The sequence below is a fragment of the Apodemus sylvaticus genome, chromosome 23, assembly GCF_947179515.1.
Source record: "Apodemus sylvaticus chromosome 23, mApoSyl1.1, whole genome shotgun sequence".
Taxonomy (NCBI): domain Eukaryota; kingdom Metazoa; phylum Chordata; class Mammalia; order Rodentia; family Muridae; genus Apodemus; species Apodemus sylvaticus.
In genome coordinates, this window is record NC_067494.1 from 11575908 (window position 1) to 11590352 (window position 14445).

At 47.1% G+C, this 14445-nt stretch overlaps 1 protein-coding gene across 5 annotated transcripts in view; it reads right to left on the bottom strand.

Moving 5' to 3' along the window:
- Positions 1-350: 350 nt before the first annotated feature.
- Sgk1 (serum/glucocorticoid regulated kinase 1) overlaps positions 351-14445 on the bottom strand; it is a 118785-nt gene continuing 104690 nt past the window's right edge. For 2 of the 5 annotated variants that reach the window (XM_052169761.1, XM_052169760.1), the window contains exons 4-14: positions 5399-5474; positions 4850-4925; positions 4517-4621; positions 4330-4413; positions 4097-4228; positions 3786-3898; positions 3359-3482; positions 2795-2890; positions 2190-2345; positions 1992-2081; positions 351-1584 (exon numbers count right to left, since the gene is read on the bottom strand). In XM_052169761.1, the coding sequence (XP_052025721.1) occupies positions 1417-1584; positions 1992-2081; positions 2190-2345; positions 2795-2890; positions 3359-3482; positions 3786-3898; positions 4097-4228; positions 4330-4413; positions 4517-4621; positions 4850-4925; positions 5399-5474 (1220 nt within the window). In that variant the 3' untranslated portion in view covers positions 351-1416. Of the gene's footprint in view, positions 1585-1991; positions 2082-2189; positions 2346-2794; positions 2891-3358; positions 3483-3785; positions 3899-4096; positions 4229-4329; positions 4414-4516; positions 4622-4849; positions 4926-5398; positions 5475-5616; positions 5767-6276; positions 6560-8045; positions 8227-14445 lie in introns of those variants that run through there. The other 3 variants (XM_052169764.1, XM_052169762.1, XM_052169763.1) reach the window with 3 other exon arrangements.

Genomic DNA, 14445 nt, shown 5'->3' on the forward strand with positions numbered 1-14445 from the left:
ACCTCCCAAGTGATGGAGGTGGAAAGTGTGTGCTACTACACTGAGCTTACCAAAAGTGTGTTCAAAGTGATCCATTTGTTTTGTCTTGTTTGGGGGGGAGGGGGACTTGTTTTTTTTTTTTTTTTTTCGAGACAGGGTTTCTCTGTGTATCCCTGGCTATCCTGGAACTCACTCTGTAGACCAGGCTGGACTCGAACTCAGAAATCTGCCTGCCTCTGCCTCCCAAATGCTGGGATTACAGGTGTGCGCCACAACCGCCCGGCTCAAATTGATCCATTTATTTTCCCCTTCCTAAATCCAGTTTATCTATCGATATATACAAACTTAACACATGACACAATTTATGCAAATAGTTTTCAAGATTTTATTGCAAACCAAAATTGGTTTATCACACACAAAAAAAAAGTTGTGTGGTGAGGAGGAATTGTACATACTATAACCATGTTAATTACAGTACGTTAAAATGATGGGTTTACAAATAAGCCTGTAAGTTTAAATATCTAGTGTTATAACCCAATGTACAGACTTTCTTTACACGATACATACAATAACCAGGAATGCAAAAGAAAATGAACAAATGGGGGAAAAAAACCCATAAATAATGCCCATTTTACAGGTGACATTTTAAACAATGAAAACACCAACGGCTTTGACTGACGACTAGGGCATTGGTCCATAAAAACCCTTTCTAAAAATAGAAATATTTGTAGCAGCAATGCTTTCCTTAAGCATCTGGATGCCCGTCATTGCAAGACCGTTTCAATAGGTTTTAGTTATTAACTATATCTTACAAAAGAAAAAAGTCTACACATAATTTTATCTTCCAAATGTGGAAGAAACAAACAATGTCCCACATTGTAGTGTCCTGCCTGTGTCACACTGATGCTCACAACGAAACCGTCTGTGATCGGGCGTAGGCACACTCACACCACAACACACATGGGGAAATCCGCAAGGGAAAAAACAAAACAAAACAAACAAACAAACAAACACCGAACAGTCCGCGATAGGAAAAAGCTTTGGAGCGAACACGATCTCAGAAAGGCACATTGCTGATTATTCTTGATCACAGCTCACACAGACCTGCGGGGAGGGGATTCCTCTCAGACCTGCCTCTTCCTTCTAACTGAGACCAAGGTGTCTGTCTCAGGCGGCACTCTCACCCTCGGGTAGAGCTAGCACCACGTTGGAAGGAAGAAAAGAAATGAAGACCTCACAAGCTCACTGAGAGAGAGGGAGATGCGCTCTTCGGAAAGCTTCTGTCAAGCAGTGTGCGCCCGGGCGGCCCGAGACTGCCAAGCTTCCAGATGTGCAAATTCTTTTAGGATGTTCTGTCAGCTGGCGACTCCACCAAAGGCTAAAACACTTGAGAAAACCGCTGAGGGAATCCTTCAGAACCTTCCTTCCCGGGAGCGCTCACAGGAAGGAGTCCATGGGAGGTGCGTAGGAGAAACCCAGGAAGGCTTCTGCAGCCTCCTTCACACTGGCCGTGACAAGGATGCTGTCAGGGGACCTGCCGATGGAGCTGGGGACTGGCTCCTCAGTAAACTCGGGGTCAAAGTGCCGAAGGTCACTGGGGCCGCTCTGTTACAAGAAGAAGAAATACACCAAACATCAAAAAGGGCACGGGGCAGGGAACCCTTAAGTCCTGTAGTCCCCTCCACTGTACACTTAACTCTAAAAGCTCCTAAGTTTACAAGGATATTATTGATCCCGAGGTCTCACTAGGTAGCCCAGGCTGGCTCAAACCCAACCCTGCTTCAGTGTCCTGAGGTACAGGGATTACAGGTATATATATCCCTAGGCCTAGAAATTATAATTAATAAATATATTTATATTCAGCAAGCTTAGCTGGAATTAAAAACAAAAATAACTCTCCTGTGGGATAAGGAGTCTATGGATAGATAGTATCTGCTACTTCTTCAGATTCTGACAGAAAAGATACCTTCTGGGTCTCACTATTCTAATACCAGAAACACACAGATACTTACCACATTTGGGTTAAATGGGGGTGTAATCTTCTTATTAATGAGATCATCCCAGTTAATTAAAGAGAAGAAAATATGACTCTTAATCTCCATCTGTTAGGAAGAAACAGATTCATTTAGATGTGGAGAACTCAATACAAGGTCATAAGGTCAATGCTCTTCCTTTCCCCCAAGGTCCCATGACAGCAGGACAACACTCACAAAGTCACCCTCGGCGCCGAGCCTCTTGGTCCGGTCCTTCTGCAGGAGGCCCTCCAGGAGGTGCCTTGCTGAGTTTGTAATATTTGGCTTCAACTGGAGAGGCTTGTTCAGAATATTGTCATACATCTCAGCTGTGTTCCGGCTATAAAATGGAGGCTGGAAAAGGAAGGGAGTTCTTTCAGATTCAAATGAAGCTTTGTCTAGCGTCTGTTAGATATGAAGTGCTGATCTTAGTGTGTTAAGCTGGACTGGATTTGAGCTGGTCTCTTCCCTGGCTATCGCCCTGTTAGGGAGGGTGTGCGTGCGTGCGTGCGTGCGTGCGTGCGAGTGATGGGGCGAGCACTGGACAGGTAAGTGACCTGGAGGGTTAGGGATGCTCCTTGGTACAATTTTCAGTACCTGTACCTGCCCTAAGATTCAAACGAGAGTCAAATTGAAAAAAAAAAAATCCAGAAGACACTATTTATAAAATTATAAAATGTAAAATAACCAGTGTCTCTTTCACTAGCTTTTGATAAGGCTAATGATATAGACAAGCCAGGGTAGCTAAACCTGAACAAGTAAATCAAAAATTGTCTCCTAACTGTCCCAGGCGTGATACTCACCAGGCCATAGAGCATCTCATACACGACAGCCCCGAGGCACCACCAGTCCACCGTCCTGTCATACGGCTGCTTATGGAGAACTTCAGGGGCGAGGTACTGAAATGACACACACCAGAAGAGAGAGGTTAACTCTTAGTCCACTGCAAGCATGTGAAAAGACCAGAAGCAGAGTCAACTTGCCCTGCCCCCCCACCGTGTGTGTGTGTGTGTGTGTGTGTGTGTGTGTGTGTGTGTGTGTGTGGTGTTTGGATTGCTTCTTAGTTAAATCCTCTGTACTTTGTGAGGTTGGTCAACTGTGTGTATACCGATACATTTAGGGATCAAGTTGGTACCAGGTGGTACCATGAGGATCTCTTAAGACACAAACAGCTAGTTGGAATTAAAAACTAGCAGAAGGCCTTGGGAATGCTCAGGGTAAACCAAACAATAAATGCTATCTGTTTTGCACGGAGCTGTACTAAGGAACTGCTTGAAGTTGACTCTTCGTTTCATATTTAATAGCATTACTGCATGTGTCTCTTGGAAGGGGGTGGGGTAGATGGGGCACGGGGTCGGACTGCCTACCTCAGGCGTGCCACAGAAGGTGGACGTTGTCCCGTTGTGCTCTATGTTCTCCTTGCAGAGCCCGAAGTCAGTGAGGACGATGTGTCCCTGGGAGTCTAAGAGAATATTCTCCGGTTTTAAGTCTCTGTGGGGAAAAAGAGTGGCCACATAGGTTAAGGTGACTTCATGACTAATTCTCTGCTAAGATTGCTCGAGGCAGTAAGTTTGTTAATCCGCTCCTGTTCCATAGCCAATCACAGAACAGAGCCTTTGTTGGACTGTTCTGGATTATGCACCGCCCTCTTGATACTGGGGGTCAAGAGGGCTCAGTGCTAGGTAATTGTTAGAAGTGACCAAGGTGCACACAATATCTCATTATTTTACGCCTCCCAAGGCTCAGCCTGGCCTCCCTCTTTCCCAGTGAGGCAGCTTTGAATCTTTGGCTCACCTATAAACGATGTTTAGGGAGTGCAGATAACCCAAGGCACTGGCTATTTCGGCTGCGTAGAAGCGAGCCCGTGGTTCCAGGAAGCAGCGTTCCCTCTGGAGATGGTAGAACAGCTGCAAGAGACAGAGAGACTGAGGCTGAGCGGGGGTCGTTTAATCAGGCCTGAGATAGCTTCTGGATTCTCACTAAGTTGCTAAGTTCATGGAAATGCTAATTCTGGCAATCTCTCCAATGTCTTTTAAAAGCTCATCTCGAACCCAAACCGGGAGCAGCCCCACCCCCACCATCAAGATGCACACGCCTCCACTCACCTCTCCACCATTAATGTAGTCTAGGACAAAGTAGAGTTTGTCGGCGGTCTGGAACGAGAAGTGAAGGCCCACCAGGAAAGGGTGCTTCACGTTTTTCAACAGAACATTCCGCTCCGACATAATATGCTTCTCCTAGGAAAGAGGTAAGATTCAGATTTCCACAGAACAGCAAAGCACAGGGGAAAAATTCTCCACCGCGCCTGCCAGCCCCAGCCACTAGGTGTCGCCCTCACCTCCTTCTTCTTCAGAATAGCTTTCTTCTGTAAAACTTTGACTGCATAGAATGCTTCTTCTGCCTTGTGCCTTGCCAGAAGAACCTGAAATGTCAATCAGACAGTCATTTTTCTATCCTCCTCCAGGGAGAATAAAAAAATTAATGCATGGAAGAGCCTAGCTGCAAGTTTTCAGGGTGGGACTTACCTTTCCAAAACTGCCCTTTCCAATCACTTTCAAGAAATGAAAGTCAGAGGGTTTGGCGTGGGGATTGGAGGACGGACCCAGGTTGATTTGTTGAGAGGGACTTGGCTAGAAAACAAAACGTCACCCTTTAATACGTAAGCTGCACACATCCTTACTGTAAACCCATAAAATACTTTATGAAATATGTCTTTCAACACATCCCAGTGACTCAGTACTTAAACACCTAAGCCACACTTGTGGGATGTTTGTGAATAGACAATCCCGCCTTGACTGACCACTACAGGAAAGTACGGATACGTTTACAATTTTCCTCCCCAGACAAGACGTACTTACCGGAGGAGACGGGTTGGCGTTCAGAAGTTCAGGCTCTGGAGGATGGGACATTTTCAAAATGGACTGAACTTCAGCGCTGTGGAGATTACAGGGCCGTTTTTTTAGAAACTTAAATTCGCCACCAGAGGGCACACAGACATAAGCTCTATTTCTGACTCAACCGTTCGGTATTTAAACCGAAAACATCCGAATGAATTACAAAAAAACAAAACAAAAATGGTAGGTAGGTAAGGAAAACAACCCAGTTAACTACAAATTAAGGTTTGTTTATTGAGGGGACGTGGATTTTGGTAAACATTCACGAGACTTAATCTTAAACCTCGGGGCCAAACTCGACCCATAAAATTAATAATGTTTAAAATGTTTCAAATAAGCAAAATGCTCAAGACCAGAAGAGATCTACCCCGGAGGAAAGATTTCAGCACACACACACACACACACACATACACACACACACACACACACACCATGAACAAGTAGTAATAATAAGTCTTAGCTGCTGGTAAATTTATACAATTCTTTCTATTTCCCCAATAACCCAAAACTTACTGTTTGCATGCATAGGCGCTGCTGGAAATCTTCTGAATAAAATCGTTCAGGCCCATCCTTCTCTGTTTCATAAAAGCTATAATTAAAGAGAGAAAGAAAGAGGAGGTGGTGGTTAGGGGTCTCTGTAACGTCCGACGCCACACGATAATCTGACCCAGAACCTTCAAAACCCACGCCGTCTCTCCTACACTAGTCCAGAGTGCTCTTCCAGCACTCACCGATGAGAATCGCTACCATTCCCCTCATCCTGGAGTAGGTGAGGGTGCTTCGAGCAGCCTCAGTTTTGACGGTCATCGCCCCGATGCCCGGAAAATGCCCAGAAGAGAGCGAAGGAAGGAGTGAGACAGGCTTAGCCAACAGTGCGCTCGGGCCGCGCGACCGGCTTTATAAGCCCTGCGCGGCGAGGGGGCGGAGCCGGCGGAATGAGGAAGTGGCTCAGGGCCCGCCCATCAACGGGCCCGCCCACCGCAAGGCTCCACCCCGCCGCCCCAGCCGCCGAGCAAGCTGCAGACCTAGTTGCGAGAAGATGGGCGACTGGCCACTGTGTCCTGAATGAGCCATGCGAGCCGCCCCGAGCAGGACCGAGGCTTCCGCAAGCTGCACAAGCAGGACCCCGCGCCGGGCTGCACTCGGCCTCGGTCTGCTTGGGAGACCGAAGAGAGCACTGGAGGGGTGGAGAGCCCCGGTGATTTTCCATTTCCTCTCCCGTGCTTCCCGAGTGGACACACCGCAGTGCACGGTCACCGCAGACCTCTCCCCTCCTCTGTGTCCCGTCCCCGGCCCGGAGGCCGCCTCCAGATTCAGATTCCCGCGCAGTGCCCCGTCCCGACCTCCACGCACCCGGTGTCCCCGCGAGCCGGGCGGCGGCACTTACTTACCCAGTCCGCTCAACAGGACGGACTCGCTCCTTTTCTGTGCCTCCGCCCGCTTTTTGTGGCGGGGCCGGAGCAGGGACTCGAGCCGAGCCCGAGCCAGCGCGCCCTGCATCTCGCCCATGACTGCGGACCGAGGGGCGCGCAGAAGGCGACGGAGACCGGCGAGCACTGACGTTTCCTTGAAGGAGCCGCCGTGACTCAGGCCGGCAAGATTTCCTGCCCCAGTCCCAAAACAAACAAATGGCCCTTGTGCATGGCCGAGTCGCTTCCGAAAACGCCTTTTTTGTGCTTTTGGCCAAAACCAAGCAAGGCTGAAAAATCCCAGAACTTGGAAGAGGAGGAAGGAAGGCAAGAGGGGGGAAGGGGGGGGGTCAGGAATGTGTAGGGGAGGGGGCGGAAATAAGCCTCTGCGCTACAAAAAAAAGTACAATCTTCATTTCACTTTTTTTTCCAGCTAATCTCTGAGAACATTCTGTCCTTTCCGCATAAATTTTGAGCCTTGCAAATTTTAATCCTAGCCATGACAAGAACACGTGAGGAGGTGGAAAGATAGAGGGAGCAGGGGCTTCTCTCCGGGCCGACCTGGAGTGACCCTTGGGAGGTCAACAACCTTGCCCGGGTGCCTGCCTCATCTCTCACAGGAAAACTGCAAGATTGCATTGCAGTGCTTAAAAAACCCGTCCGTTTTTCCTAATCTCCACATCTCCACTACCCTCCTTTGGGCTAACTGATAGCTGACCCAGGTAGATTTTTATATCACCTTGCTTTTTTTTTTTTTTTTTTTTTTTTTTTTTTTTTTTTTGCAAGTCCACATAACTGAAACCCTTTTAACTCTTTAAATATTAGTAAGAGACTCCTCTCAAAAAGCTGGGAACAGGGAGGGAAGCTGCAGGAGGCAGCCTGAGTTGGGCAGGAGTGACAAGCCTTGCAGTATAACCCCGCCGCTGGGGGATGCCTGGCGCTGCAGTTTGCCCGCCAACGTGGGGACGCGCGCCAACGCTGGCTGGGAAGCCGGGAGCCAGGTCTGGGCTGGGCCGGGAAGGCGGCTACTGGGGCCAGTAGCTGGCGTTCGCTGTGCTTTCTGCCGTGACTGCCCTGTCATGACCCCTGGCCACGCAAGGTCTAGCATTGTAGAACTGACACACTACAGAATACCAGTTGTCAGGTCAGGAAAACCATGCAAAGCCCTTTCTTATGCGAGTTCGGTTTTGTAGTGGCGGCCACCTCCCACCACCTAACGTGATCTCTAGTCTCAGCTAGTTCGATTTGCTCACTTCGGACAGCAGCTAGAGACCAGGAGAGCGGGACACACAGCTCTGGAACCAACAACATTTTGCTTAGTAGACATTCTTTGCAGTGCACTTAGGGTGCCTGAAATTGGCACTCCAAACTCAAACAAGGTGTAGGCGATTCCAAATCATAGCAACCAGCCCTTGCTTCCCCCCCCCCCGCCCCCCCGTGCTTGGATTCTGCATAAACTATGAATTTGTTATTGCCAGCGAATGCTTCCAAGCCATGTGGCGTTTGTTTAGCTCAGTCCAGCTCTGCCCCCCACCACACCTGCCTGGTAACTCCCCCCTCCAGAAAAACTGTTTGCTGGGAAACACCAATCTCCGCAAAGATGTTTGCATATTTGTTTTAAACCATTAAACCCGGAAGTCTTACAGAGACCCTCCCTAGCACATCACCCGAGCGTCCCCGTGCCTCTCCCGGCTATCTTTGGTTTACCCATCCCATCCAAACTACGGCACTCAAAACGTCATAACACGAACCTTTCCAAGGGGATCTTAAGGCCTCCTCTTTCATCCTTCCCAGTGCTGCAGAGGTAAAGGCTGGGGTTACTTTATGGAGATCGCAGGAAGAACTAGTTCCCCAAAGAGTTAGCCACTAGGCTGCGTGCCTCTGATGACACTGGAAGCGCCAGATGACAAGGAAGGTCCTGCCAGAGGCTGCTTGCTATAGCCTTTCTGTTCCAGTCCCACTTTTTATCTATCTAAAGGGAATTTACATACAGGAAGGGAGCAAGCAGCAAAGTTCACCACTGGGCTATTTATTCTGCCGTTGCAACATCATCCAGAAAATTACAGTCATCAGCGATCTAGGCTTATTTTACCAGCAAGACATACAAGAAATGTAACTTAACCGATTATCATCACAAATCAGTCCAGAAAAAAAAAATTCAAAACACATGCACAGGGGCTGGTCTCCCAAGGAAGCTCTGGCATGCATTCCGAAAGGAACATGGAATTCTAGTCAGAGGCCTCCAAGTGCAATAAAGAGAAAGTTCAACCATATATTTGTGGTTGGAACAGAAAAGGAGCGATTTACATGCACCTCTTCCTCCCCATGCCCGGAATGGTCAGCCATTGGAGACGGATGGTCTGCTAACCTTATCATTTAACAGAGAGGGAATCAAGTTGTTGAGACTGCCTTTTCTTCCAAGCGGATACCTGATGGGCGGAGCAGGCGCCCCCAGTTCTGTCCCAGCAACCTACTAAGACTTCCGAACAGGAAGGTGACACACGGCAGTGGGGGGAAGGAGGGAGTTGGGGGGGGGGACTGTGCGATGCTCCTGTTAACCGGGCACAGGCTTGAGGCTGCCCCTTGGCAGCTATTCATCCACTTGATCCAGTCTTCCTTCCTTACTTCAGGTAGTCCTGCTACCAGGAGGTTATCGGGCCGCTTCCCAGAGTCTCCTTCTTGGGTAAGTGGCTGGACCTGTCTGACCGACTCAGTGGATATGCAGGCTAGAGGGCGCTCGAGTTCTCTGGGAGAACTCCAGAAGGTCGGATTGCCCTGGAGTTTTGTGTCCCAGAGCATGGCCCTGCAATTCTTCCCGGAGAGCACAGAGCTTTGGTGGGAGAGCGGCTCACTAACTAGCCCCAACTCCCCAAGCCAGTGTTCTCACAAGTATACATCAGTATAGGTAAAACGACAAAAAAAATTCTGATGCAACTGGTTTACCAAGATGTAAACAGAACATACCCATTACTATTTTAGAAAGCTGCCTTGCGCCTTTCTGTTGCTGTTGGGAAAATGGACTATACAAATGCTGAAACATGACAGTTTAATATAACTTATTTATTTCAAAGCTTTACAGAGGAACTGGTTTGAAACGCATTGTCTAAATAAATATTCCACTACATGTACTCCGGAGCTCCTTACTCAAGTCTTGATGACCTACATAGATATTGTATTGGTAACAAGAAAATACCATTTTATATTGCTCCAGAACACACAAGCGCATAGTTTAGCCTCCTCCCTGCCCCTCTCCCCCCCACCTTTTATATTGTTGGTGATACAGGTAGAAAGCTTTCCTTGGGAAATCCTCAAAACACACAGAAACACCCCAAAAACACAGTTACTATATAAATATATATATATAGAGAGAGAGCAACTGAATTGATGAATTTTTGTTAGGGGCTGTCACTAAGAGCATGTCTTTTTATTAAAATAGTAATCCCCCAAGGGAATTGATGACAAACGAGTTGATTCGTGACAGCTATCATGGACAAGTGGCGGCTAAGCTATTTCTGGAGCACAGCTTCTATCATAATTATTACCATCCATATTTGTAACTGTCAAAAGTGACGTGCATAAAGATGAGAGATGCAGGAGAAAACAAGAGAAGTATACATTATCCTCAACAATGCCATTAAGAGTTATTAAACCCATACTGCTAAGCTTTATTGATTGTGGAGCACCCCTCCCCCAAGAAATAAATAACAACCCCGATGTTCTACAAGCATTCCTGCTAGAAAGAGAAGTTTTTAATGTTAACTAGGGGAGAGGGTGGAAGAAGTCAGGGTCGCTCTTGAAAGTCTGTGACGAAAAAGTCAGCTTCACCCCATCTCTGGAATGTGGCCAGGCCACTGATAAAATGAACAACAAAGTTTATAAACCGTCAACAACCTTGCTAGCCAGAATACATGTAGAACACTGCGTATCTGCCTTGTGTTTAACTCTTAAGAGGTATGGGGGTGGGGGCATGTTTCAGAAAGTTTCTCTCTGATCATGAAAAATTATTTCTAGTCTGTCTGACTAGAAAAAGAAATTGGGAGACTCTTGGAATCAAAATTAAATACTGTGAATGACCTAACTTCAAGAGACCAAGGCCTCAAAGAAAGCCTTGCCTACGGTCACGTCAGCAGTAAGGCTAGGCATTTACATTCTAAAAGGTCCCTTGTCATCGAATACAAACTAATTGAAACAGTGAGTTTCCTCCACAGTGGGTTGAGGAGCCCGTGCTCTCTGCCCCCTCCAGCTCCAACTGTTCCTGGGTTTATCTACTTATAAAGCCCACATCCCAGGAAATCTCAAAACCTTGTCTTGACCATCAAGAACGCAGAACTTGGTATTTCTTTGCAGATTCGAGGCTTGAGATGTGCTTAAGAAAATTAGAACCAAGATGGAGACGGTTAAGGGGGCTGTTTTGCACCCCTCCCTATTTACAAAGTGCTCATAGAAAGAAAACACCTCTCAATTTCTGACAGATCTGTCAAACTAGGGTGAAAGCTAAAAGCCTTACTTGGCCCATAGTCTAAGTCTCTCCTCAAATCTTTCCCATCCTGAACCTGTAATTCTTCTATGAGGAAGCTAGAGCAGTTAAGGCCACCCTAGGCCACAGTGTCCTACAAACCCTGCCCACAGATGGTAGAAAGAAAAGAAGACAACATGATAGTTAGTGGTAGAGGGGGTTTGGAGAACGGCTTGGTGTCTTTTCTTGCACACGCTCAAGAGATACAGTGAACACAGGTGGTGAAAGGGTGTCTGCTCTGCTGGAGGCCTGCTATCTGCAATAATTTATACCTTAATCTTGTCATCTGTAGAGTGGGGCTACTGATATTTCCATCCCATAAACTGTGAAAACTAATGAACTGTTGAACTTATTATATGCCTCTTTCAAGATGGACTTTCCTATGGAAAACATGATTATCTCTGTTGGTGATACACACACCTTACAGCTTCGTATAAAAGGCCTTACACAAGGAGGCAAGGGTAGCCCACACCTTTAACCCAGCACTCTGGAGGCAGAGGCAGGCGGACCTCTGTAAGTTCTGTAGGACCAGGCCAGCCTGGTCTACACATTGACTCTAGCTCAGACAGCCAGAGCTACTCAGGAAAGCCCTGTTTCAAAACCAACAAAGGTGCTGGGCAGTGGTGGCGCACGCCTTTAATCCCAGCACTTGAGAGGCAGAGGCAGGCAGCCAGTCTGGTCTACAGAGTGAGTTCCAGGCCAGCCAGGACTATACAGAGAAACCCTGACTCCAAAAAACAAAAAACCAACAACCAAACAACCAAACAACCAACCAAAAAACAAACCAAAAACATCAAAGGCCTCCCTCCAACACTGCAAACCTAGTTAGTACAGAGGTATGCTGCGATCGATTGCATTTGCACAGCTTCTTCCTCAGAGCCACAGCTCGGCCTGGGAGGTAGGAATTCCATGATAAAGGGTTGAAAGACCGCCACCCTCGTTCTTCAGCTTCCTGTTTTTCCCCTTGGTCCCACCTACAAGGCTCCCAACGATGTCACCTCCAGAAATTGAATACCAAGATAATTGACCAAGTGTTTGAAGCACAAGTGGCTGCTGAGAGTCAAAAGCCTTGGAAAGGGAACAGTGGGAGGCTTTCATTGTTAGCTGTTTTTGAGATATTTGAAGGCTGGTTCAGACCAGTTGAAGGGGGCAGTCTTGAAGGTCAAGGAAGGACTGAGTATTCCCAAGAGCTTTTCTAGGTCATTCCAGCGGCTCCAGGTCTCACGTCTCTCCTCCATCAGATGTGGCTGGGACCCGTCTTTGGTGGCACCAAGAATCAGTTTATCACTAGAAGACTAATGCAGGGTGACCTGGCTGCACTTAGTACATACACAAGGAGGCTACGGACTGTAGTTTCTTAAGTTGTCACTTATCCAAAGGCTTAAGAGAAATTCCAAATATAGCTATTTTTCCTAAGACCTAGCAGCGGCCTGGTGTCACTAAAATATGACCCGGGATGCATCTGATGCTTAGAAATGTATACGTTTCTTCTGTATTCTTTCTTTCCTTGGAGACAGGGTCTCATGTAGTCAGTCCATGCGGCTTTGAACTTAGTGTTAGCCAAGGATAACTTTGAACTAATGATCCTTCTGCTTCTACTACCTAAATTCTGAGATTACCAGCATGTACCATCCTGTCTGGCGTTGGGGGAAAAAAACCACACGAAATCTGGAGTTGGGATATCTGAAGATGAGATGAAGAGTTTGTCTACACGGGTGAGGAATTTAAAGAGAGCACCTTTTCTCTCTTTCTCTTTTTTTATTCAGGCCTCCAGCCAATACCAGGTAGGATACTCCTGCTCATTACACACACACACACACACACACACACACACATGACACTTCTGGAAACACAACAATCCCAATCCTTCACTATCCCTTAAGTCAGTGAAGGTGATACCTACAATTAGCCATCAGAAATCAATCTGGTGTCAATTGAAAACCAACACAGAGATTTTTAAACATGCTTAACTTCCAAATCAAATTAGACAACAACGTAATAGTAGCTTTATGTAACATGAAATATCCACTCTGCGTACAATCAAAAAATGCAGTAATCCTCTTCTCCAAAGGAGATGATTTTTACTCTTCTTGATAGCCCATGTCTTAAAGTACAAAGTCAAGATCTTAGGTTACATGGGAAGGGAATAAAGAGGAATAATATTGATCAATATATGTTCAAAGGTATGTTCAGAGGTAATCTTAATGAAACATGGAGATTACGTCCTGGCAGAGACGTAATCTCCATGTTTCTGTAACTCTTTCTGTAACTGGTCACAGAAGTGTAGTTGATGTTAGCAGTCACCCTCATTACCCCCTCTATAGTCCCCCTTTCCTCAGTAAACTCTGTTGTTTTGTTCTTTAAACTGGGAGAGTGAGATAGACTTCATTGCTGAAGAGTCTGAGCCTTTCCTATTTCGTCCTGGATTGGGTTCCTGTAATTTCCCATCGACTTTAAATCAGGAAATAAAACACTGAGAGGAGCCTGGGCTGCAGATATGTGCTTCCTCGCCTCCACTCAAGGACTGGTCCAATCTCCCCTTGTTGGGCCATATCAGTGATCCCCATCTTCTCTGCACCCCCTCCTTACCAGGTTGACTTAGAGACATGATGGGTCGGAATTGGCCAGTCATCTATTTTAACTCCCAACTCAACGGAATTGTTTTTATTGTGTTTCCTAATAGAAACATTTCCCCTCTGGAACTAAGATATCCAGACCAACAGAGCATGAACTTAGTGACAGGAAGTAAAACTTTTCTTAGTGAGTAATTAGGGATGTAATGGGTGGTATGACTTCCACTCTGATCCCTTCATCCTTGGGCTGATAACCATGAGCCCTAGCTATGGAGAACATATGGGAGAAAATGTACAGGATGTCTATTCAGGACACATACATACGGCCTCTCACTGTTCTATTCCTGTGAGGGTACACCATGGCCAAGGCAATTTATATAATGAAACATTTAATTGGAGGATGGCCTATAGTTTCAGAGGGCTAGCAGAAAGCAGGAGGCAGACACTGTTGTGATCATAAGAGAAAGAGGCAAGAGAATATGTTCTACATTGGAGTGAGGAAAGGGGGTGCCTCCCTGGGCCCTCACTGAGGCATCCCTTCCCCGAGGGACCAGACACAGCAGGTATAGTACAGAATAGAGTTTATTCAGGACGAGGGCAGGGGAGTTAAGGGGGTAGTAGAGACAGAGAAAGGCAGAGAGAGGGAGAGAGTAGAGAAACCAAGGTCGGCCATGACCATGTGGAGAGAGGGGGAGGGGAGGAGAGCCCAAGAGGGGGCAAGAGAGAGAGGCTGAGAGTGAGAGAATTAGAGTTGCAAGAGAGAGAGAGGAGGGGCCTGATCAGCCCCCTTTATAGTAGGCCTGGCCTACCTGGCTGTTACCAGGTAATGGTGGGGCGGGGCATACCTGGCTGTTGCCAGGTAACTGTGGAGTGGAGCTTAGACGAAATCCTAACAGACATGACACTAAGACAGTAGCAGCAAGCTTGAAAGTCTGGTCTACAGGGATCAGGTAGAGAGGGAAGGAGGAAGGAGGGAGGGAGGGAGGGAGAGAGAGAGAGAGAGAGAGAGAGAGAGAGAGAGAGAGAGAGAGAACACCATGGGCCTAGCACGGGCTTTTGAAA